The sequence below is a fragment of the Choloepus didactylus genome, chromosome 27 (assembly GCF_015220235.1).
Source record: "Choloepus didactylus isolate mChoDid1 chromosome 27, mChoDid1.pri, whole genome shotgun sequence".
Classification (NCBI taxonomy): domain Eukaryota; kingdom Metazoa; phylum Chordata; class Mammalia; order Pilosa; family Megalonychidae; genus Choloepus; species Choloepus didactylus.
Window position 1 is genome coordinate 9,703,651 of NC_051333.1, and position 23,888 is coordinate 9,727,538.

The 23,888-nt window shown below is 57.2% G+C and overlaps 2 protein-coding genes and 1 non-coding gene across 4 annotated transcripts; 2 read left to right on the plus strand and 1 right to left on the minus strand.

Moving 5' to 3' along the window:
* Window positions 1–1,307: 1,307 nt before the first annotated feature.
* Window positions 1,308–3,344, plus strand: TMEM160 (transmembrane protein 160). Its single transcript, XM_037819994.1, has 3 exons — window positions 1,308–1,541; window positions 2,500–2,592; window positions 3,026–3,344. Exons 1-3 carry the CDS (start codon window positions 1,334–1,336, stop codon window positions 3,289–3,291), a joined length of 567 nt encoding a protein of 188 aa, XP_037675922.1. The 5' UTR covers window positions 1,308–1,333; the 3' UTR covers window positions 3,292–3,344.
* A 130-nt stretch (window positions 3,345–3,474) lies between these two features.
* Window positions 3,475–17,373, minus strand: NPAS1 (neuronal PAS domain protein 1). Of its 2 annotated transcripts, none has more exons than XM_037819612.1 (12): window positions 17,331–17,373; window positions 16,022–16,210; window positions 15,387–15,622; window positions 10,280–10,353; window positions 9,904–9,993; window positions 8,441–8,612; window positions 7,045–7,160; window positions 6,653–6,810; window positions 6,020–6,126; window positions 5,513–5,660; window positions 4,469–4,554; window positions 3,475–4,031 (listed from the first exon to the last, which is right to left on the minus strand). In XM_037819612.1, the coding sequence occupies exons 2-12, from the start codon at window positions 16,141–16,143 to the stop codon at window positions 3,580–3,582; spliced, it is 1,761 nt and encodes a 586-aa protein (XP_037675540.1). In that variant the 5' UTR covers window positions 16,144–16,210; window positions 17,331–17,373; the 3' UTR covers window positions 3,475–3,579. The 2 variants fall into 2 exon arrangements, with proteins under 2 accessions (XP_037675540.1, XP_037675541.1); XM_037819613.1 differs by lacking the exon at window positions 17,331–17,373 and adding an exon at window positions 17,187–17,211.
* A 5,179-nt stretch (window positions 17,374–22,552) lies between these two features.
* LOC119521988 lies at window positions 22,553–22,661 on the plus strand. Its single transcript, XR_005214455.1, has one exon. It is a non-coding gene; the product is annotated as a U6 spliceosomal RNA (small nuclear RNA).
* The last annotated feature ends 1,227 nt before the right edge of the window (window positions 22,662–23,888 follow it).

The window sequence follows — 23,888 nt, forward strand, 5'->3', positions numbered from 1 at the left end:
TCGCCCACCCACCGCGTTTACGCGGAGGCCACGCCTCCCACCTGCTGCTCGGCGTCATTGCAGGATATTAAACCAACGTGTACCCTCAATAACAAATAGCAATTCCACTCCTAAGTATATGCACGCGAGAACTGAAAACAACGTTCCCACAAAAACTTGTAAAAAACGAATGTTGGTAGAAGTATTATTCATAATAGCCCCAAATTGGAAACAACCCACTTCGGCCGTAAAAAGCAAAGCCGTGCTGATGCGTGCTTTCACATGGAAGGACCCTGAAAACATGCTGCTATGTGAAAGAAGCCAGATGCAAAAGGCCATTTATCGTATGATTCCACGAAATGTCCAGAACTGGCCAATGTACGGAGACAGAAAGTAGATTAGTGTGTTGTCGGGCTAGGGTGGGAAGGAGAGGAACGGGAGTGACTACTAATGGGTAGGGAATTTCTTTTGGGGGTGACAAAACTGTTCTGAAATTAGATAGTGCTGCTGGTTGTGCAACCTTGTGAATATATTAAAAGACACTGAATTGTACATTGGAAAAGGTAAAACCAGTGAACATGCTATAGTATCTCTTTCCAGGTATTTAGGTCTGTAAACTTATTCCTAGGTATTTTATGTTTGTTCATGTTTGCTGCTAGTGTATAACCATAAAATTGATCTTTGTATATCTGGTACACACCATTAACCATGGCATAGGCCTGGCTGGGGGCTGGAGTGGGAGATTGACTTTTCATTATACACGTTTGATCCTTTCTCACGTTGCACCATGTTCAAATAAAAAGTATTTTTTAAATAGACAAAGTTATGCCTTGGAAAAATATTCAACACCACGGGGAGTCTTCACCATATATTGTTATATGAAAAAAATAATTTATCAAAGGGTATATCATTTTACATCTGCATAGAAAAAAGGATTGGAGAGGACTACAACTAAATATTAGCAGTAGCCGTTCGTTCTCCTCTGGGCTCGCCGAGATTTTCCAAAGGTTCTACATAGAATGTATAGAATTTTGTTATGTTTTGAGCCAGTGAAATTAAATTTATTATTGTGAAACCTACAAGTCCCAGCAGGCCTAGAGCCGCTAGCTCCAGAAGTCCCGCCCTCCCTGGGCGCAATGACCGCTGGGATTCGTAGTCCGAAGGCAGAGGCGAGGTGGGACGCGCAGTACCGGCATAAATGACAGAGGAGGGATTTGGACCAATGGGCAGTGCGTGCTGGGCCTGGGTGGCAAGCGCGTAACCAGTGGACGAGCCGCTCAGCCTGAGTGACGCGGACTGCAGCCTACGGGAGGCCTGTGGGGCGGGGCGGCGCGCAGCGGCCGTAGAGCGAACCATGGGAGGCGGCTGGTGGTGGGCTCGGGCAGCCCGCCTGGCCCGACTCCGCTTCCGGGGGGCGCTGTTGCCGCCTCCGCGGCCCCGGAGCGGGGGCGCCCGGGGGTCTTTCGCCCCCGGCCACGGCCCCCGCGCCGGGGCTTCGCCGCCTCCCGTGTCAGAGCTGGACCGCGCGGACGCCTGGCTCCTCCGAAAGGCGCATGAGACAGGTTGGTGGCGGGCGCCGGGGTCGGTCGGGGTGGGAGAGGGGCCTCCGGGTCGCCGATCAGCCGGCGCGGGTAGCTGGGGGCGCATGGGGGGGGGGGGACTTCTGCTGGAAACGGGCCCGGGTGCGGGAGGGAGGGCTTCCGCATCGGAGCAGGGGCGCGCTGGCTGCAGGAGCGCAGTCTGTCCGCACAGCACGGGGCAGTCGGCTCCGATGGTGCGTCGGGGTGAGCGGGTGCAGTGCGGCCGGGAGAGGTTGGTCGGGTTCGGAGGGGCAGCCCTATAGGGCGGGGCCGGTCTGAATGAAAAAGAGACCTCCGGAGAGCTCAGGGCGGGGGTGCTGCCTACAAGAGGGGTCCACCTTGGAGAGGCCGACTGGGACACAAGAGGCGCCCACTCTGCAGAAGGTGGGAGTGCGATCGCTACGAAGAGGAGGGCGGTTCCGGATTAGAGGGGACGGGCAACGAAGAAGGCTGTCGGCCGATAGGAGGCAGAGGTGATCTAGGCTGCAGGGGCGGGACGGCGCGGGGTGAGGGGTGGGGTCGTGTTGGAACCACACTAACCTGGTGGCGCCCGGCAGGGACTTGAGTCGGGGGAGATGCGGGTGGGATGGAGAAGGCCATACGCCGTGGGAGACGGGGTGGGGGGTGGGGGTGGGGGCATCTGAGGAAAGGTGAAGGAGGAGCTGGAGAGAGGCTTGCGGTGGCGGAACGGTTTGTCCCCAAGGCCTAAAAACAAGTGGGAGGTGGGCCATGGGATCTACCTGTGTGTGTGTATGGGAGGGGCGCCTCCTGTCCTCAGATTTGGGTTCTGCAATTTCTTACTAGATTCCCCCCCCCCCCATTCTGTACAATCTCTTAAATCTTTGGAATTGCGGTTTGGAGGTCAAAGGATTTGGGGGGGGCTGGGCTGAGGGGGTGTCGAGGAGGCAGGGTTTGGGCTGACATTTTCCGCTCTCTCCAGCCTTCCTCTCCTGGTTCCGCAATGGCCTCCTGGCGTCAGGCATCGGGGTCATCTCCTTCATGCAGAGTGACATGGGTCGGGAAGCTGCCTACGGTGAGTGCAGAACCTCCTCTCTCGCCCTCCCCCTCCCCCGCCCCGGGGAGTGCCCACGTTCCTTCTCCCACCAAGGAAGACATCCCCACCCTCTCCGAGACCCCCCCTGCCCATCACTTCAGGGCACAGACCCATCTGAGAACCCGGTGACAGGCCAGATCTTCCGAAGTGGGCTCTGGTTCCGCCCCGGCCTGACTCTGCCTCTGCTCCTCCAAACCCATCTTTACACTCAAACCCGCACCCCACCATCCTTTGATTCGAGAAGCCCCCTCTGACGCCCTCTCAGGCCCATCCAACGCTGGCTCCACCATGCCCCACTCTCGTTGGGCACCCCACCGCAGCGCCCTGACACCCCGTCTCAGGCCCCCGGTCCACCGCGGCCTGGGCCCCGGGCCTCGCACTGGCTGACGGCGGTCCCCGCCTCTCCCCACAGGCTTCTTCCTGCTGGGCGGCCTGTGCGTGGTGTGGGGCGGCGCCTCCTACGCCGTGGGCCTGGCGGCGCTGCGGGGCCCCATGCAGCTCTCGCTGGGGAGCGCAGCGGCGGGCGTCGGGGCCGTGCTGGCCGCGGGCCTGCTCTGGGCTTGTGCCGTCGGCCTCTACATGGGCCAGCTGGAGCTGGACGTGGAGCTGCTGCCGGAGGACGACGGCGCGGCTACGGCCGAGGGCCCCGACGACGCGGGCCGGCCCCCGCCTGAGTGAGCCGCGGCCATTGGGCCGCAGGCCAGGACATTAAAACCGGACCCTTCCCTGGCTCCTGACTCTGCGTGGTGGTGCTGCGTGCTGGGGCGGGTGGGGGGCCGGGACCCAGGGAGGCGGGGAGGGAAGGGTCGGCATGGGAGATGGCAGGAGGCGGGAGAAGAAAGGCCCCAGAGACTGAGTTGCAGCCCGGGGAGCAGGCGTTTAATTCTCTAGGCCGCGGGGCCTTGTCCCCTCTGCGCCCCCCGCCCTGCTCCCCAGGGGCGGCTCCGTAGACGGCGCCCCGGATTCTCAGTCCCCCTTGCGCGGCACCCTGGGGGGGAACGGCAGGCCGAGGGCGGGGTAAAAGGCGTCGGGCAGGCCGGGGCCCGGGCCCAGCCGCGACAGGTGCGGGTACACGAGGCCCAGCTCCGCGGGGCCGTAGCGGATGGCGCCGGGTGCGCACAGGCCCCGCACGGCGGGCGGCAGGAAGCCGGCGTGGAAGACGGCCGCTGGCGGCTCCCCGGAGGGCGGCAGGCCCCAGGGCCGCACCGGAGCCTGCTTCAGGGCGCCCGCCCGGATGACGGAGGTGAACTCGGGCCGCGACGGGGCCGGGTCTCTGCGCGGCTCCTCGTCCCCACCGGCCTGCGGCCCCTCAGGCTCCCGGGGGCCGGGCTCCAGCTTTATGCGTTTGCTCCGGGTTGAGGGGGCCTCATCCTGGTCCCGGGGTGCAGCCTGCTTCCCTTTCACGGGCAGCTCCGGCTCTGGAAGAGGAAGATTCTGGAGGCCCCCGCGTGTGCACGTCCCCAGCCGCCCTCTGTCTTCAGTCTGAGGCATGGAGCTGGGCTCAGAGCTCTCAGCCCCTGCTTCTCTGTCTCCAGGGGAAGGAAAGCTATGCCTGGAGACATTTTTGGTCCTCACCTCTGAGCAGTGGGGACCCTACTGCCATCTAGTGGGATAAAGGCCTGGATGCGGGTAAACATCCCACAGTGCCCAGGACGGACCCCAAATACAGCCAGATTGAACTGTGCTAGAACTTTCTGTGATAACGGGCTTGATCTCTATCTGCGCTGTCCAGTATGGGAGCCACTGGCCACATGTGGAAGTGAAGTTTTCATTTCCGTCTGCTTTAATTGACCAGTGGCTCCCGGGCTGGAGAGCACAGGTCCCGAAGGCCCCTTGGCGCCTCCCAGGGGCTTACCTGGTGGCTCTGGCTCGGGGCTGGACAGGTCCTCTCCGGCTGGGAGCTGGAAGGTGTCCAGAGGGGTGTGGCCACCCTCAGCTTGGCTGGGGACAAGTCACAGGTGGGGTTGGGAGCCGCTCAGCCTCAGGTGAGCAGAGGCTCCTCCTGCCCCGTCCCACCACCCCGTAGCAGGTGTAGATGCCCCCGAGGGAGCAGGGATTCCCCCTTCCCTGGCGAGTGTAGAATCCTATCCTGAGGCATGTAATGGTCTCACCCAACTCCAGGTTCATTTCTGCCCCAGCCTGGCTCTCTCCTGAGCCCCAGAGTCATCTCTGAGTGTCCTCTGGGCACCTCACGCTTACCTGACCTCAGCATCTTCCTTCTGGATCTGCTTCTCCTCCCAGGGGCTCAGATCCCGGCCTGGCAGAGCCCGAGGCCTGGGCAGCAGGTGGCCTCACCCCCAGGGCCTGCCCCTGCCGCCCTGGTCTCCCCACCCCTGCCTTTCCCCTCAGGCCCTCTGTATGCTCGGCTGTCAGAGGCGCCTGGGTCCCTCTCCAGCTCAAAGCTCTTCTGTGGCTCCCCAGCGCCCCTGCGTCTCCTCGGCCCCGTCTCTCACGACTTTCTACCCCAGTTACGCGGCTCCCTTCACTTCCGTGGATGGGTCAGGCTCCTGGTCCGGGCCTTTGCCCAGGTGGCACCCTCTGCCTGGGGTGCCCCCCACCCCTCACCTCTCTCCACAAGTCGCCCCATTCCATGGTCCTCCCTTGGTAGGAGCCTGCCAGGACTCCTCAGGGCCCCCAGGATCAAGTGCAGACCCCCCCCCAACCCAGGCCTCAGCTGCTGCAGACCCACCCCGTGTCCCTCACAGGTGTCGTCCCCAGGCTCCCCTCTGCCTCCTTCAGGCGGGGCTCACCCCACCTCCGGCCTTTGCTCCCACTGCACCCCTCTCCCCTTCATGTTCCCAAACCCCGCCTCCGGGTCTGTCCTCTTCTAGAAGCACTCCCTAACGAGCCCCACCCAAGAAGGGGGTTCCTGGGGGTGGGAGGGGGCACGGCCGCTCACCTGAGCACATAGCTGACCCAGAGCACGTGGCGCTCCCCGGGGCTCTTCCCGCTCACGGCCACGGTGGCCACCGACTGCAGCCACACGAAGCCCCCGGCGCGCCGCAGCCAGCGGTAGTAGCCGGTCATCACCTGGCCTTTGTCCAGCACTGGGCCCAGCGGGGGACGGGAAGGGACCCGAGGGGACGGGGTGGAGAGAGGATGAGGGCCAGGTGGGCAGAGAGACAGGTGTAGCGAGAGGGAGAGAGAGGGAAATGGGGGGCCGGTGGGGAGAAGACGGAAAGGCCAAGTCAGAGACCGGGAGGTGTCCCAACCTCAAGGCCTCCTGGGTTTATAAAGGTGGGTCAGGGGACCCCCAGCCCCCCTCACCACCCCCCATGTCCTAAGCCAGTGCTCGGAGTCTGCCTGCCACTCTGCCTGTGCTGAGCCGAGCCCCTGGGGCCGGAGGTGCAGCAGGAGGGACTGCAGTCCACCCTGAAGAAGGACTTCCGTGGGGCAGGGCTCTCACGGTCCAGGTGGCTCTGGCGGATCCTGGAGGCGTCCTGCCCATGGACGAACTGGTAGCAGCTGCGGCCCACCAGCTCCGAGGGCCCCAGGTCCATGTGGTCGCTGACTCTGAGGACAGGGGATGACAGAGGAAAGGAGCAGAGGTCCAAGACCAGGGGGCGTGGGGAGATGAGGCTGGGTCAGCTCTGGAGGGCTCTGGGCCTCGGTTCCCCCCTCTGTAAAATGGGTATAACAGCAGTGCCCCTCCGGCAGCCAAGGAGAGGGCACTCGCGGGGAGGTGGCAGGGAGCCTGGCACTCCAGAGGGGCTCAAGGCAAGGGGACAATTTCACCATGTAATGTTTCCCCGCCATGTGGCCCAGGAGAGAGAAGGGGTGAAAGATGAGAGAAGCAGAGAGAAATAGGGTACGGGAGGGGCGGAGCTCTGCAGAATTACCACTGGAGTCCCCATCAGGCATGACCCCCTCCACCCCACCCCGCTCCCCTCTTCCAGGCACGCCTGCCCCTCTGCAGCTGTTCTACCTCCCATGGCTCCCCAGTGCCCCAGCCACAGACCCAGTGCTCCCTCTGACTACCCCACATACCCCAGCTGTCCTGTGCGCCCCCATCCACCCACTCAGCCCCCAAGCCCGGTACCTGCTCTCACAAGCAAGGATGGTGAGACCCAGGCTGAGACGAAAGACTAGCATGTGTCCGTGTAGCGGCAGCTCAGCCAGGGGGGCTGGGGGCAACGTGTGGCCGAGGGCCACCAGGCCCAGCGCGCGGGCCCGAAGGCGCCCAGTCACGTGGATCACCTGCAGGGGGAGGGCGGGGGCACCATAGCCAGGCCCCTTGACCCCCCAAAGGCAGTGGGGCGCAGGGGGCAGTGTGTGTCCCCGACTGAATTGGTCACCCTCGGACATGGGGCCCAGCTGGGGGTCCCCCAGGGCTGGAAGCTCCTAGAGGCCACAGCCACCAGCCAGGCTCCCCCCACCCCTGGGTCTAGCTGGCCGGAACACGGGGGCTGCGGCCACTGAGCTCACACCCACCTTGTACCCTGAAGCCTTGACGTGCAGCCCCCTCTTGGTGAGGGTGGACTTCATGCGGACGAAGAAGGAGCGCTCCTGGACTCGGGAGGAGGGGGGGCCCTCGGAGGGGCTGGCCTCTGGGGTGCAGAGTAAAGGAAGGTTATGGGGTCTGGAGGGGAAGCCCACAGGCCATCCCTGCTCCCACAGAGCCAGTGGGCACAGGGATGGCCCCAGAGTATGGCCTCCTCCACGTGGCAGCCGGAGGGTTCTTCCTAAAGCTTGGATCCAACGTCGACCCTCCGCTGCTCAGAACCTGCCATGGCTCCCTAGGGCCTTTGGGAGAACGTCAGCTTCTCATAGTGGCCTAAAATTTTGGCAAGCTCTGCCTCCTACCGACACAGATGTCTCTCTTCCAGGAAGCCCTCCCTGCCCACCAGGTGGGGCCAACCACTCCCTCTGGGATCCCACAGATCCTTCATCTCAGGCCTGCTCACTCTGGGTTGTCACTGGACTGAGTGCCCCATGAGGGCAGGGCCGGGGCTGTCTCAGTCACTACTGTCCCCAGCATGGGGCTGAGCTCAGAGCAGGGGCTCGGGGAATAAATACAACTCACAAAACCAGAGTATTCCATAAACCCCATCATAAGGTCTTATAAATATGTTTTCACTCTGGTGTCCCTGGGCCCTAAACTTAGGTACCAACACACTCACACTCGTGCTCAGGCCATAAACAACTCCCCAAGCTCGTGAGCCCTGCTGCATCGCAGACATTTTTGATGTTAAGCAAACCCACTATATGAAAACCCTGTTAGGAAAGTTAACCTCACAGTCCCTCAACATCTCAGAGCTAAAGGAATTTTGAGGGTCCTCTCCAACACCTTCCCTCCCCAACATGGCCATGGAATTTTCCACTGGCGAGAGAGGGGTTAAATCACAGACACACAGACACACAGACACACACACACACACACAGCTGGGCTGGAGTCCAATCAACCATTTACAGCTGTGTGACTCCGGGCAATTCATGTAACCTCTCTGTGCTGCGTCTCAGTTTCCTTCTCCATAGAAAGGGGTAGTACTAGTTCCTGCTTTGTGGGATTGGGGGATTCGGTGCAATTATGTACCTAAAGGCACAACACAGCACAATGTAAACACCCAATAGATCCCCAGTTCCCTTAGGCAGCCAGAAGCCAAGCAACCTTAGGGAGCTTCAGGAGTTTTAGGGAGCCAGGTCTCACCACCTCAGTTTAGACTGATCCATTTTACAAAAACTTGCTCTGCACAACTTGAATGAGAGCGGTTTTTGTTGGCCCGCTTGCTTCCGTTTTGCATTAAAGGAGGTGTAGTTGGATACACAGCGTACCCCACGCCCCTGACCTACCCTCAGGCCTCATTCTCTGGGGGCCCTTGAAAATTACCGATCTCAGGGGTGTCCGCAAGCGAGGAGGAAGACGAGGAGGAGGACGAGGAGGAGACGGAGGGCGGGGTGGGGGGCGCGGGCGTCGGAGCCCGCAGCCCCAGCTGCTCCAGCACCTCGGAGTGGTCCCCGGGGTGGATGTAGTCGAAGACGCTGCTGCCCGTCAGCTCCACCTGCCGGCGGCGGCGGGGAGTGCAGCGGGTGAGGTGCGCGCGCAGCCGCTCGCCCGCCCGCTCAGCCGCCGCAGCCCTCGCGGGTTTTTTTTCCAAAGAATTTTTACCATTTTATAGGGGGATACAAACGTAGGCTCTTCCCAGGCCCTCCCCAGTAGTTATTAAGGATTTTCTGCCCCTACCTGCTCCATTAAGATGGGCGTGGGGGGAGAGGGCGGGAAAGGGAGGTGTCACAGCCTCGACTTACGCACCCCCACCCAGCAAACAACTGTGCCCTGACCTGAATCCCAGCTGGAAAGGCGCTCAGGACGCAAGCAATGGAGTGGTTTTCAAACTCTTTAAAGAATTAGAACGCTTTCATCAGACAGACTTTCACATTCAATTCTCTCTGGCAGCTGCATTCCTGCCCCAGGCTCCTCCCTAATCTTCTGGCCTTCAGTCTCGTCACTCAAATCCTCCTCTACTAGTTACTCATCTGACCCCCTCCCTCCTCTCAGGAACCTTCTGTGGCTCCCACTCTCCCTCAGCTTGGGGCCACACACCTCCTCTGTCGCCTCACCCCCTGAACTCCTGCCTGTCCTCAAGCCCTCCCCAGCCAGCTCCACTCCAAGCCTCTCCTCCTCTAGCCCTTTCTCCTTTCTGGCCAAACTCCCCTGCCTCCTCCAAAAACATCACCTCACCGAACAGCTGCTCGGATGCCATGTTGCCAACTCATTGAATTTCCCAATTTCCCAAATTTACCATTTGCCATAATCTATTTTTTTTTTTAACTATCAAAGTTTATAGCAATTTAGATCGAATGGATTGGTGAGGCCTAAGGCACTGCAAGAAGTCAGAACTCCAGGGACAGAGACTTCTCCCTGCCCTCAGCCTCCAGCAGAGGCTGAAATAGAGACAAAATGTGAACCAGGCAACTAAAACACTGCAGAGACTTCCCAAAGATGATAAACCTCAAACCCTTCCGACACAAATTGCTGTATACCTTTGAGATTGTTTAAAAAAAAGAAAAACATACCAGTAAACTGGTAAATATAGTGCATTCAGCCAACTGGGCATTGGCAAACTGATCTTTCAGCTAATTTGCTTTCCTTGGCTTGGCCTGTTACTTTAATAACCCTCCTCTGCCCGGGAGGAAGAGAAATGTTGGGTGCTGTGTGGGGTTCTAGGGAACACACTTTGGGAACTCCAGACCCAGGCCACTTTTCAAGGTGGAGAGAGAAAGGGTATGTGTGAACCCAGTAAGGGAGACGGCAGCTGAGCCTGTCCAGGCTCCTCGCTGGGGGCCCCTTACCTGTGAGAGGCCCAGGTAGATGGAGACAGTCTCGGAGATGTAGAGAAACTTCCCTTCCTGGTTCAAGGCAAAGACGAAGCCATCCAGGGACTAGAGAGGAGAGGGACAGGGAAAGGGGAGGGGAGGGCCTGGCGTCCATCTGTCCAGACAGCAAGGGGTAAGAGAGGGTCTGAAATCTGGGTCTCTGGGGTGGATTGTTCCGGTGGGGAGGGGGCTTCAGTGGCCATCGGAAGGGGCAGGCAGGGCAGGGACCCCAAGCGTTGGGCCTCCCTGTCCTGGTGCCCACCAGGGTTTGGATGCTGGAGAGGAGGTTGCAGTTCCACAGTGGCAGCCACCAGGTGGCAGCAAGGAGCAGCAGGTGGGGAAGGGACCTCACCTGTAAGATGTGTCCTCCCAGGTGCTGCTCAAAGACTTCCGAGACCAGCGCGACGGGGCCCCTGCAGCCTGGGGCTGGGAGCAGAGGGGGTGTTGGCCTGGCTGAACCCTGACTTTCAGGGCGGGTCTCCAGGGAATCACTCTACAAATCTACTCTACCCCCCACCCCAAAGTTGCAGCCACCTTGGGGGTATGGGGGGTCTGGGGTCCCTGAGGATGGACCTGGGGTGTGTGGGGAAAAGCAGGTAGGATAGAAATAAAGATAAAGAGATGGGGACATGAAGACAGACCAGGAGATACAGAAAGGGATTCATCTATCCATCCATCTGTCCATCATGCATTCATCCATTCTTTCAACAGACACTCCCTGAGCACCCACTGTGGTGCCAGACCCTGGGCTGGGCAGGGCTGGGCAGGGCTGGGGACACAGAGGTGACCAGGACAGCCCTGGCCCTGCCCTCAGTGGCTCCCAGGCCGGGGGAGTTGAACAACAAACAAGAAACCAACAAATATAGAATTATCATTTGTGGTCAGAGCTATGAATAAATGAGTAGGTGGTGTGAGATAAAGAAAAGTGGGGTGAAGCTTGTTGAGGAAGGGGGACTGACAGGGAGGGAGAGACAGAAAGACAGAGGCAAAGACACAGAGACAAACAAATGGAGCAAGAGACAGAACGAGATAGAAAGAAATGAAACAAGATAAGAACAGAGAAGATATAAACAGAGACATGAAGGGATAGAGAGGCAGAAATGGAGAACCAGACAAGACAGAGAGACACAGACTCCGACCCCGACCTTGTGCTGGGGGTTCCCACTCTGGCCAGCCTCATTGGGGAGGGTGGGCAGAGGCTCCACCCAGGCCAAGAGCTGAGAGCCAGGTGCTTAGCTGGAAGGGGGAGGCATGGGAGAACACCGGCGACGAGGTGACCTCGAGGGTCCCCAAGGGCCTAGTTCCTGCAGGGCTGAGGGGTCCAGGTCTGGTGTCAAGCCCCAGTGCTGCCCCTCCCTGGCTGTGTGCTCTGGCACCAGTCCCTGCGCCTCTCTGAACCTCGGTCTCCTCTTCTGTCAGGCGGGTTGGCTAAGGGCGCCGGCCACACAGGCTGGTCAAGCTTTCAACGAGCTTGATAAGCAGAAAGTGGTGCCTGGTGGGCGGCAGGTGCACCAAACCCGGGAGGAGTATTAGGAAAGCCCCAGAGACCCTCGGACCGCCCCGCGGCGAAGCCCCGCCCCGGTCCCGCCCCCGCCCCCAGGCCCAGCCGCCGTCTCCCAGGGGTGCCCCAGCACCCTCCGGGCTGTCCACACTTTCTCCACCCCGCTCCCGGAGGTCCAGGAACAATAACTTGGGTGGGGTGGGGGTGGAGTGTGGGGACCCCCTCCCCCGAGATGCAGCGCGAACCAGCCGGGTGACAGGCGGGAACAATGCTGCCTGCTAATTGTCGCAATTTTCCCCTGTCATTTTTGCTAATTCCTTCATTTTCCCTCTCACAGGATCAGCCCGGGTCAGACTGAGCCGCTGCAATTAGCGTTAATGGGCTACGTCGGGATGAGGGTGTGGGGGGCGGGGAGGGCAGAGGGACCTGCTGTTCCCCCAGATATCGGCCCTGTCTCCCGGGCTAGTGCTCCCCCGGGGTGGGTCACCCATCACCGACTGATGTCTCCGCCAGCCCCTCAGCTCCTGCAAGTGCCCCAAGTCCTCTTGTCCCCCAAATTCAGCAGGTGGCTTTTTATTATTCCCAGATCTGTCCCCACCTCACTAAACATCACTAAGTCATTCAACAAACATTTGTGGACTTTTATGAGCCTGACTTTGCTGAGCCATGTTGAGAGGCCACAGGGAGTGAAACAACTGTCCCAGTCACATCACCTACATACAGAGGGGAGACCAAGGGCAGGGAGGGGGGGACCGAGGGCCAAAGGGCAGGAGCCAAGGGCTCCCAGATTTCAGGGGTTCCCCTCTTCACCTCCCGCTGTCAATTGCCTTGGAGGGATTTGCTGGCTCCCGTCTAGCGGCTGAGGGGTTGGGACTTCACCTTCCGTCATCAAATGTACCTCACTTCGTCAGGGCACCCTGGGGAGGGAGGCTTGGAGCCCTTTTGCCTGGGCTCTCCTCGGCCTCACCCACAAAATGGCTCAGGTGACAGAGTGGGGCACACAGTAGGTGCCTAATTCCTGAGTCCAGTGGCTGTTATCATCAGTACCACACGGAAGGGCATCTGTCCTTCTGGATAATTCCTTGGAGGCAGCCTCGACACCCCACCCCCACCCCTTGCACTCTGCACCCCCTGGCATCCCCTGAACTGCCACCCCCATCCGACTGGACCACTGCAGTCACCTCCTCCTTGCTGGGCTCCCCGCTTTCGCCCTCACATGGCTGTGTCCTGCACCCAGCAGGCCAACTCCCACCTACCCCAGGACCTTGGCACCTGCTCCGCCCGCTGCCTGGCCCACTCGCTTTCCAGCTTTTCTCACCGTGGGCTCCCTCACCTCCTCCAGGTCTCCGCTCTAAGATCACCTCCTCAGAGAGGCCCTGCCTGACCGCGGTCTGGGACACTGCCCCTGCTGCCCTCCCGGATGCCCCGTCACCCAGCCCCTATGGATTGGGTCCTTCCTGCACCCCAGGCACTCGTCTAGGGTCCGTGGAGAAGATGCTATGGGGAAGGGACACGCAGTCAACAAGGTGAATAAGTGAAGCAGGTAGTGGCAGATGACGGTAAGTGCTATGGGAAGAAATAAGGCGGGAAAGGATGACAAAATGAAATAAGGCAGGGGACACTGGTGGGGGGCGGGGGGTCAGGGAAGGCCTTGCCAAGAGCTGATACCTGCAGGGAAGGAGTTCCTGGTGGGGGCACAGCAGGAAGGAGACTGATGTGTGTGGGTGGGGTGGGGGCGGCAATCAGGAAGGAGAGGGGAAGAAGAGATGGGGGAGCTGGCTGGGGGTCCACCCATGAGGCAGGCACTCAGTAACCCCAGCCCCTAGAATAGCGCCTGGCACAGAGGAAGTGTTCAGTGGGTTTGTTGAATGAATGGTAAAGATTTATGTGAGGTCAAGGCTGGCTCTCCCCCAGACTTGGAGGCCCAGGGCTGGACTGTAACATCTGCTGCCCCATTTTACAGCAGGATAGACTGAGACCTACAGGGAGGCAAGGTAGGACCCAGCTCTACAGACCAATGGCTATCCCAGGAATGCCACGGCAGCTGGGAAGGTAGGCTTGCAAGCCAGGCCACACGAGTTTGTGTCTTTGGCCAGGCCTCTCCCTGGCTGTGTGTCCTGGGACAAACAGCTTTACCTCTCTGGGCCTTAGTTTTCCACTTCTCTCCCGAGATTTTTGAAAGGAGTAAGCAAGTTTATTTGCATAAAGTGCTTGCAGTGGCACAGAGATAATCTGTTATTACTATTATGATTGAGGGGGACAAGGGGGCCTCCTCCACTTCCAAGTGTGGGAGGCACAAGGGCTCTTCTCTCAGACTTCAGCTAAGGCGCTGTACTCCCCATGCCTCAGTTTCTCTATGTGAAATGCAGACACAAACACCTGGCCTTTACCTGGGAGCCCTGTAGAACTGGAGATGCCCCCCCAAGGTCCCAATTTTGGGAGCACATGAGTCCATGCAGCACCCCCACACTGTCCTGCCCTGCCCTGGTACCAGCATACATGCTGGGGAGGGCTTGTCACTGAAGCCGCGTCCTGCCACCCCAGCGGTGTGACCTCAGCCAGCCCCTGCCCCTCTCCCGAGTCTCCAATCGCCCATCCTGGCCTGGCTGGATCCACAGGGGCCCTTCCTGCACCCCTCCTTGCTCCCTTGCTCCCCTTCCCTCCCCTGAGCTCGGGGACAATAGACAAGATGTTTATCCCCCGCCAGCGCACATGTTGTTCGCGGTAATGACAGTAATCAGCGGCGCTAATGCCGCATTCTCCCGGCGCCAGTCAATTCGCCTAATTACCGCCTGGGAAGCCGGATTATTTAAATTTAAATGGTGATTTATTGCGAGCTTAATCAATGCTATTTTCTCTCCCCCTCCTCCTCTGGGATGGGGGCAGAGGGGAATTGGAGCCTCTGCAACCCTACCCTAAGGACACCCCCTTCTGGGGGTGGGGGGAGAGCCTGGGGTAGCCTGGAGTCCCCTGTCCCCACTGCGACTCCAGATTAACACTCTCTCTAGTAATAACAGTAAAGCAAGTAGTACCTGAGGCAGAAATAATAATAATAATAACACACTTATGTACCTACCAGTAACAAGTCTAGATATCTAGATTGTGCATTTTACATGATCTACATTTTTCCACATCCTAGATTTATTTCTTTGTTTATTTCCGCATTGTGTCCTGGCCACTAGAATGTCAGCCAGAGACTTCTGTCTGGTTTGTTTCCTGCTGGATCCTGAGGGCGCAGAAAACCGTGCCAGGCACACAGTAGGTGCTCAATAAATGCTCCTAACAACCCTGCGAGGTAACCATGAATTGCAGTGGTCGCCATCTACTGATGCGGCTTTACAGAGGCTCCTCTCCTCAGCGCTCCGGGGGAGGTTTGATCCGGAGGAGGCCCAGAGACGTGAGGCCACCCGCCCAGGGTCACAGAGCTGGGAAGTGGCAGCTAAAGTGGGGCGGGGACCCAGGCGTGTCTTCCCGGATCTTCCATCGTACTCCCCATATTATCCCTGCTCTCCCCGACCCCCAAACTTGGAACTCAGACTCCGGAGGCCCTGCGTCTCCTCCTGGGCAACCTCTGGGGCCCCCCAGGTGTGGGTGCAGAGTCTGTCCACCACCGTGGGCAGGAGGCCCAGGCGGGAACCCCTCTGGCCCACCCACCAGCTGGGGTCTCGTTTGGGATAAAAGATTCGTCTCCCCAGATCATTCACTAGTGGTCTGCACCCCGGTGTTGCAAGACCCTTGCTTAAGCCAGAATTCACGCAGATGAATAAACCTGAGTTTTGGAGAGAGGAAACCACCTGGCAGGGACGCACAGTCTGGCTGCCTCCCAAGCCCGTGCCCTCTCTCGGTCACCAAGCTGGGCGAGGCCCCGGCGGGCCGCTGAGGTCCGAGCCCCGCTGCCGGGCCCTGGGGGTGGGCGCTGGGACCCCAGAGCTCCCCGCCCCCGCGCATGCGCACTCACCGAGGCCGACCGGCGGCCCCGCGGCCCGCAGCCCCCAGGGAGGCGCCCCGAGCGCGGCGAAGCGGCGCAGGCGGAGGTAGGTGACGCTGAGGCGCACGATGGACGCCTTGTCCAGCTGGCTCGAGATGGCGCCGGGCAGCGGGAGCAGTTTGGCCAGCTCGAAGAACTCCAGGTTTTCCTTCCCGCGCCGCGAGCGCGCCGCGTTACGGGACTTCTCCTTGCGCTGCGCCTGCAAGCTGGGCGGGCGGCGCGGAGGGGGCGTCAGCGGACCCGGGCGCGCAGGGATGTGGGGCATCGGGGGAGCCCTGACTCCTGGGGCCTCGGGAAGGGGAGGGGTCTCTGGGAGGAAATTCAGCACCCCGGCGGAGGGGATAGAACCTTGGGTGTAAATTCTGGGGGCAGTGGTGGGGGAAGGGGAGGGAGTAAGAATGATGGGCACGAAGTCTTTGGGAGGGGGCAAGGAACGGAACGGTGGGGGCGGGGGGCGGGGGTAAGGAACCACACGGAGGAACTTAGGGCAAGAAATTCTAGCCCCAGTGGGTGGGGCAGAGAGCTGGGTGTGAAATTTCCCAGGGCAGCCAGCAGGTCCATTTTGGGGGGCAGGGCCAAGGTCCGAGGGGCGGGGATTTGCTCACCAGGGTCCGGGCGCGGCCTTGACCGTAAGCCCCGGCAGAAAGTCCCACGGGACGCTGCTGCCACAGCCTCGCCCGCATTTGACCTCCCCTCCGCCGCCACCACTGGGATAGGGCGCCGCCATCTCCGCGGGGGCTTGCTTAGGCCGGCTGGGAGCAGCCTGCGGGGCTCGAGACCCGCGTCTCCTGCCACTGCAGGCGCCAGAGGCCGCGCTCAGTGCCCGAAGGCGCCCCCGGAGACCCTAACCTTCTAGGGAAACCGAGATCCTTGCAGGACTCAGGGTCCTAGCAAGGAGATGGGGTTGGATGGTACTTCAGTTTCCCCTCCATGGAAGCCCCGGGACGAGCCCGCAGCTCCCACCCGGCTCAGCCCGGGGCCGGCACTCGGGGACAGGACGTGCCCCGCCGCCGCCTCCCCCGCGCCGCCCGCCAGTGCGCCCGCCTCACGCCCGCGCCGGGCCGGCTCCCGCATATCAATGGGCGCACGCGGCGCGCATACGGATCGGACTGGCCCGCGCACTGCGTGCCAAGCATGCCCAAGCCGGGCGGGGGGCGGGCGCTTCGCCGGGGCCCTGGCTCGCCTGACTCCAGCCGCCGGAGCCCTCTGCCTCCATCCACCCCCCAAGTCCATTCTAGGCGCCGGGATCCTCAGATCTGAGGGGCACCTCTTTCCTGGGCTGGGGCTAAGGAGATGGGGAGGGGCAGAGGACAGGGTTCCCACCCGTGTCCTGCCCAGGGACGACCCCTCCCCCGACACACACACCGGCCCCAGCCCCTCCGGACGGTGCCACGTGCCTGGGCCGCCAAATCTCCGCAACCGCAACTTCCTCCCTGAAGACCCCGGCTTGTGAGCCTCAGCCCCCGACGCCGGGGCCACCACCTCATCCCGAGGACGCCCTCAGAATGGAGCCGCCTCTTGGGACCCAGGTGTTCCGGTGTCTCCCCCCCTTCAACCCAAACCAGGGACGTGTTCATTGAGGTCTTCATTTCTCCAGGACCAGGCGTTCAGGACACCCCCCTTCGCCCCCCAGCATCCAGGCCTTCCCCAAGCCCCCCCCCCATCAGTTGTCCAGATTCCCCAGCCCCAGAACCCAGGCGTCCGTCCGGGTCCCCCAACCCCCTATTTCTCTAGGACTCAAGCATCTGTGTACCGCCCCCCCACACACACCAGCCCCGGGATCCAGGCGTCCCGATCCCGTAGATCCCAGGACACGGGAGTTCCGGCCCCCAATCCTCCAGGACCCGGGAGTCCCCGGTCCCCTCACGCCAGCCTCAGGGCATCCCCTACCCGCAGGACCCCCAGTCCCGTTACCCGGCCGCGGGGTAGGCTCCGGGCGCGGCGTGGGGCCGGCCGGGCGGCGCGGAGGGGCCTCTCCATAGACCCCGGGGCAGGCCGGGCTCCGCGGGGCGCGCGGGCCGTGGCGCTCGGCTCTCAGCGCCCACAGCGGCCTCGCGGACCTGGAGACGCGCCGCCAGCGCCCGGGGGAGGGGGGCAGGGAGGCGGGGCCTGGAGGAGCCCCGCCCCTGACGAGAGCCCCGCCCCCGCGCCCCCGCCCCGCCGGCGCAGCCCGGGGTAGAGGGGACAGAGCCGAGGTGTCCCCCGCCGCGCCGGCACTCCCCCATGGAGACCTCGGGCTTCCAGCCCCCCACCCGCACCCCCTAGGACGAGAACCCAGGAGTCGGGGCCTCCCCACCCGGAGAGGGGAACCCCCGAGCCCGAGCGCTATCTCCGTACCCCTTCGGGAGGAATCTGGCACCCCAGCTCTCTCATTCGAGTGGGAACCCAGACTTCAGTGCCCCCTCCAGGAGAGAACTCTGGGGTCCCAGCACCCCCCTCGGACCAGCCGGGGGGCTCTCACGCAAATCTACCCTCACCCCCACAGGACTAGGAGTTGACGTCCATCTTCCCGCTGGGATGGGGATCCAGGGATCCGAGGAACTCTACAGGTGAGATCCTGCAGTCTGATCTCCACTCCTCGCCGCAGGGTTGGGAACCCCGACATCCCAGCCCCTCACCAGAACATAAACGGCAACTCAGCGGTTGTAGCGCCCGGTGGAGTTGACAGAGACCCAGGGGTCCCAGCCAGCCCTTCCCCACTGGGGGCGGAGACCCTCCCCCCCACCAGGTCCGCCCCGCCCCACCCCCAGGGTCCCAGCGCGCCCCCCAGCGGCCCGGCGCGAGGGTCACCAGGTGCTTAAACCTTCCCAAGAAGCCCCAGTACGGGGAAGAATGAAAATGGGGGGTCTTAGGAGGGGCTCGCGGAGAGCATAGGCCCGAGTCTGGTCGGACAGTCGAGGAAACCGAGGCACACGCCTCTTCCTCCGTGTGCGCTGGCTTCCATGAGCACTGGTACGCTCACTGTAGGGCGCGCTCATTTTCTGTGAGTTGTTCACTCGACCCATTTTACTGCTAGGAAAGCTGAGGCCCTGGTGATGGTCTCTCAGTCCGTAATATTTTCTCCACTTATCCCCAGACAGACTAGTTAGTGTCTCAGGGCGTTAGGGGTTTAACCCCACTGGCTCCTACCTCCCGACACCAGTTCCTGGCTGTGTGGCCTGAGCAGTGCCCCACTGGCCTTGGGAGGCGCTGGTAACTCTCCAGTTTACCCAGGATTGCACGCCCGCAGGCAGAGATCTTGTCTGGTTGAAGATCCTGATCGCAGAGGTTCAAGCCCTAGCTCTGCTGCTTTACTGGCTGGATGAAGCTGGGCGAGTGGCTTCACCTCTCTGAGCCTCGGTTTTCCTTATAGCACCCACCTCCTCCCATGGATGGGAGGAGTAAATGAGAGGCTCTCCGAGATCTGCCTGGTCAAAACTATTTTCATTCTGACACGGAGATGCCACCTGTCCTCTTCACTCCCTTCTCTCAGAAGTGAAAACAGTGGAGTTTTCCAGAAGCTGCTTGGAGTAGTTTGTCATTACAGACCGAACACAGAATGCAGAAGCAGCTACGAGGGTCCAGTTGTCTTCTATACTGGAACTTAGAGATTTGCAAAAAGGGAAAAAAAGCACCATGCATCTCATTAAATTTTTTTTGTATTGGAGTATATAGTTATTTTTCATGATATGTGTTATTGATGCTAACCTTTGTGGGGTCATTATTGCTATTTTAAAATGAATGGTATTTTTTTTTAAAGATTATCAATTTTAATTTCTAATATGGTGAATTTTGATAGCTGAGAAAGCAAAAATGAAAGCTCTTTGGGGTCCTTAGTCAGAGTGTAAAGAGCTCCCAAGACCAAGACGTTTGAGAACCACTGAGTTAACCCATTTCAAGCTTGAAGGAGCCTGGCACGTAGACCAAAGGTACAAACGCTTGCAGAAACCCAGATGCAGATACTCTTGCCCGTACACTCCTCCACAGAGTTGCTGGTAGACTCGCTCACATGCAGTTTGGGTCTCAGTTTACCACCTGTGAAATGGGTGGGCTGCTCAGTGACCTCAAGGCTTTCTACAGCTCTGATGATCTGGTCAGATCAAGTGGGATCAGGAGAGACCTGGCCTTGTCCAGCTGGAAACAGAGGACAGCTTCCAAGGGGGGCTGTGGACCCAGGAGGGTTTCCCAGTGCAGCACTTGGGGCTGTTATGGCTTGTGATAGTTTGAAGCTGGTATGTACCCCCAGAAAAGGCCATTCCTCTGGGTGTAGACCTATTGTGGGTGGGACCTTTTGGTTAGGTTATTTCAATTGAGAAAGTGACCCACCCCATTCAAGGTGGGTTTTCATCCTTTTACTGAGTCCTTTATGAAAGGATAAAAACAGAAAAAGCCCAGAGAGTTTAGAGAGAAAAGTCCCGGAGAAGCAAGCAAGGACCCACAGAGTATAAATATCCTCCCACCCATCCATCTCTAGGGCCTCCCATGGCAAAATCTGGCCTGCAGCTGGAGGACAAGGGAATCTGGGTAATGCACACCCAATGGCCAGACTCCTGGGGTGCAGAGCAGCATGGAAAAGTATGGACAGTGGATCTGGAGGGGCCCATGGGAATATCCACCCCCTCTCCCTCCAGCTTTGTCTCCCACCCTCTCAGTCGAACTTGGCTTTCCTTGACCTTCCTCTACTTTGGAGACATTGACCAGCCAAAATACTAAGGCTTCCCTATTCCAAAAGCAGCCATGGCTGGAGGAGATGGGAGGGGGCAGTATGTCTCTTTTACAGGTAGTGAGCTCTCTGTCACCAGGGGAAATCAAGGGGAGGAAGGCAGGGACAAGGATTCTGGCCAGCCCTGAGAGCATTCCTTCCAATTGTGAGGTGGGGAGCATAGTTATAAGGAGGTGACCTGACGGGTGTGATTTCAAATTCTGGCTCCACCTGTGTGAGTCTGGGCAGCTTCTGTCACCTCTCTGTGCCTCACTTTCCTCACCTGTGAAATGGGGAGAATCTAACAGTATTCCTCCAATAAATGAACCACTGCTTCTCACACCCTCAGGTATCTCAAAATACTTTAGTGAATATTAGAAATAAGTAATAGAAAAAATGAACACAGAATAAGCCCAGTTTTATAAGGTCCAAACACAGGAAAAGTAAATGATGTCATACTTAGGGATATAATCCTGGGTGGTAAAAGAATAAATGAAAGCAACAAAATCATTAATGTAAGACTTAGGAGAGGGTTTGACTTTGGGGCAGGGCAAATCAATGGCAAATAAACATATGTGAAGGTACTAAACTACACTAGTAATTAGAAATACTCAAATTTAAAAGGTAGCAAGTCATCGTTTTTGTTTTTTGCTTTTTATTTTTGCATGTAGAAGGATTAAAAAATACATATATCATACCACATGACCCAGTGTGCTGGTTTGGATATATAATGTCCCCCAGAAAAGCCATGTTCTTTAACAAAATCTTGTAGAGGCAGACTTATTAGTCTTTCAGTTAGGGTGGAAACTTTCAATTGAGTGTTTCCATGGAGATGAAACTCATCCAACGGTGGGTGATACTTTTGATTAGATTATTTCCATGGAGGTGTGGCCCCGCCCATTCAGGGTGGGTCTTGATTGGTTCACTGGAGTATTTAAGAGAGAAGCTAAGAGCCAACATAGATCCAGATGCTTGCTGACGCTTGGAGACGCTTGGAGATGCAGACAGAAGGATATTTGGAGATGCTAAGCTGAGGTGAAGCCCAGAGTTTGCCCCAGAGAAGCCAAGAGTGGACCCCTACATGCTGAGAGAGAAATCTCCTGGGAGAAAAAAGCAAGGGAGCACAGGAGCTGAGAGAGAGAAACAAAGACAGAAGCCCAGAGACATTTTGGAGAAAACCATTTTGAAACATAACCTAGGAGCAAAGGACCAGCAGATGCCAGCCACGTGCCTTCCCAGCTGACAGATGTTCCAGATGCTATTGGCTGTTCTTCAGTGAAGGTATCCTCTTGCGGATGACTTAGTCTGGACGCTTCTATGGCCTTAGAATTATAAATTTGTAACCGAATAAATCCCCTTTATAAAAGCCAATCGGTTTCTGCTATTTTGCATAGCAGCAGCTCTAACAAACTGGAACACCCAGCAATCCCACTTCTTGGTTTATACCCAAAAGAAGTGAAAGCAGGGATTCAGACAGATATTGCACACTGATGTTCATGGCAGCATTATTCACAATAGCTAAAAGGTGGAAGCAACACAAGTGTCCATCAACAGACAAATGGATCAACAAGATGTGGTACATGCATACAATGGAATAGTATTCGGCTATAAAAAAGATGCAGTTCTGATACATGCCACGACGTGGATGAATCTTGGAGACATCATGTTGAGTGAAATAAGCCAGACACAAAAAGATACATATTGTATGAGGACACATATAAAATAAATAGAATATGCAAACTAATTTACATGAAAGCAGGCTGCAGGTTACCAGTGGCTGGGATGGGGGTGGGGAACGGGGAGTTAATACTTAATGGGGAAGAGTCTCTGTTTGGGGAGATGGAAAAGTTTTGGTGATGGATGGTGGTGATGGTATCACAACATTGTGAATGTAATTAACACCACCGAATTGTATACCTGAAAGTGGTTAAAATGGGAAAATTTATGTTGTATATATAACACAATAAAAATTTTAAAAAATTAATAGTACCTAGATTTGACTAGATTTTGGGAAAATGGGGACTTTTTAAGAAGGCAATTTGGCATTGTCAAGGGGAGATTTACCTTACATTTTATAGCCTTCAGAATCCTTTTAAGTGATTTTTTAAAACCATATATGCATTCAATGAGAATATACAAATAAACATAATACAATCCCTCAATCCTTAAAAAAAAAAAGTATGACTAGTATGTGCTGGGAACTGGTAGACATCAGTGAGCAAGGGCCTTATGTGGGGCTAGGGTCAGGGGGAAATGGGGGATGGGGGTGAGGATTACACAAGTAACCAAGCAAGTAAATAAATAAAATGACTTCTGCTGATACTGAGCGCTGTGAAGGAAATAAAACAGAGTGAGGCAAGAGAATGACTAGAAGGTAGTGATGGAGTCAGGGAAGGCTTCTCAGAGGAGGTGACAATTGTTGGGAAACCTGAGGTATGAGAAGAATCTGTGGGGAGTGCTCACTTCGGCAGCACCTATACTAAAAAATGGGAAGGATATGGAGACAATTAGCCTGACCCCTGTGCAAAGATGACGAGGCAATTTGTGACACGGTCCATGGTTTTCAAGGCTGCCAAGTCCACTTGACTGGGAAAGAACAGTCTCTTTGAAAATGGTGCTGGGAGAACTGGATATCCATAGGCAAAAGAATGAAAGAGGACCCCTACCTCACACCTTATACTAAAATTAACTCAAAATGTATCAAAGACCTTCATATAAGAACCAGGACTATAAAACTCCTAGAAGAAGATGTAGGGAAACATCTTCAAGATCTTGTGGGAGGCAATGGTTTCTTAGACTTTACACCCAAAGCACAAGCAATAAAAGAAAAAATAAATGGGAACTCCTCAAAATTAAAAACTTGTGCATCAAAGGACTTTGTCACGAAAGTGAAAAGACTACTGACTCAATGAGAGAAAATATTTGGAAATGACATATCTGATAAGGGTTTAACATCCAGAATATATAAAGAAATTCTATAACTCAATAATAAAGACAAAAAAATGAGAAAAAGACCTGAACAGATATTTCTCCAATGAGGATATATAAATGGCTAAAAAGTGGATGAAAAGATGCTCAATATCATTAGCTATTAGGGAAATGCCTGTCAGAACCACAATGAGATATCATTTCACATCCACTAGAGCGGCCACTATGAAAAAAAAAAACAAGAAAACTACAAGTGTTGGAGAGGATGTGGAGAAACAGGGACACTCGTTCATTGCTGTTGGGAATGTAAAATGGCACAGAAGCTGTGGAAGATAGTTTGGCAGTTCTTCAGGAAGCTAAGGATAGAACTACCTTATGATCTGTCAATTCCACTACTGGGTGTATACCCAGAAGAATCAAAAGCTGGGACCCGAACAGACATTTGCACACTGATTTTCACAGTGGCATTATTCACAATGGCCAAAAGATGGAAGCAACCCAAGTGTCCATCAACTGATGAATGGATACACAAAATGTGGTACATACATACGATGGAATATTATGCAGCTGTGAAAAGGAATGAAGTCCTGATGCGTGCGACAACATGGATGAACCTTGAGGACGTTATGCTGAATGAAAGCAGCCACATGCAAAAGGACAAATATTGTATGAGCTCACTGAGATGAACCAGTTATAATAAGCCAACTCATAAAGTGTTAGACTCTTGACTATAGGTTATCAGAGGATACAATGGGGGTAGAAAATGGGGAGCTAATGCTTCATTCATGTAGAATTTCTGTTTAGGTTGATTGTAAAGGTTTGGCAGTGGATGGTGGTGATGGTAACTCATTATTGTGAGAGTA

What these genes read in the sequence shown, in the direction of transcription:
- TMEM160 (XM_037819994.1), top strand. Translation starts at nt 1,334, where the DNA reads ATGGGAGGCGGCTGGTGGTGGGCTCGGGCAGCCCGCCTGGCCCGACTC. An exon ending in CCGAAAGGCGCATGAGACAG is followed by an intron (nt 1,542 to 2,499) that starts GTTGGTGGCGGG and finishes CGCTCTCTCCAG; the next exon opens with CCTTCCTCTCCTGGTTCCGC. An exon ending in GGGTCGGGAAGCTGCCTACG is followed by an intron (nt 2,593 to 3,025) that starts GTGAGTGCAGAA and finishes CTCTCCCCACAG; the next exon opens with GCTTCTTCCTGCTGGGCGGC.
- NPAS1 (XM_037819612.1), bottom strand. Translation starts at nt 16,143, where the DNA reads ATGGCGGCGCCCTATCCCAGTGGTGGCGGCGGAGGGGAGGTCAAATGC. An exon ending in TGGGAGGACACATCTTACAG is followed by an intron (nt 9,994 to 10,279) that starts GTGAGGTCCCTT and finishes TCTCCTCTCTAG; the next exon opens with TCCCTGGATGGCTTCGTCTT. An exon ending in TCAAGGCTTCAGGGTACAAG is followed by an intron (nt 6,811 to 7,044) that starts GTGGGTGTGAGC and finishes CTCCCCCTGCAG; the next exon opens with GTGATCCACGTGACTGGGCG.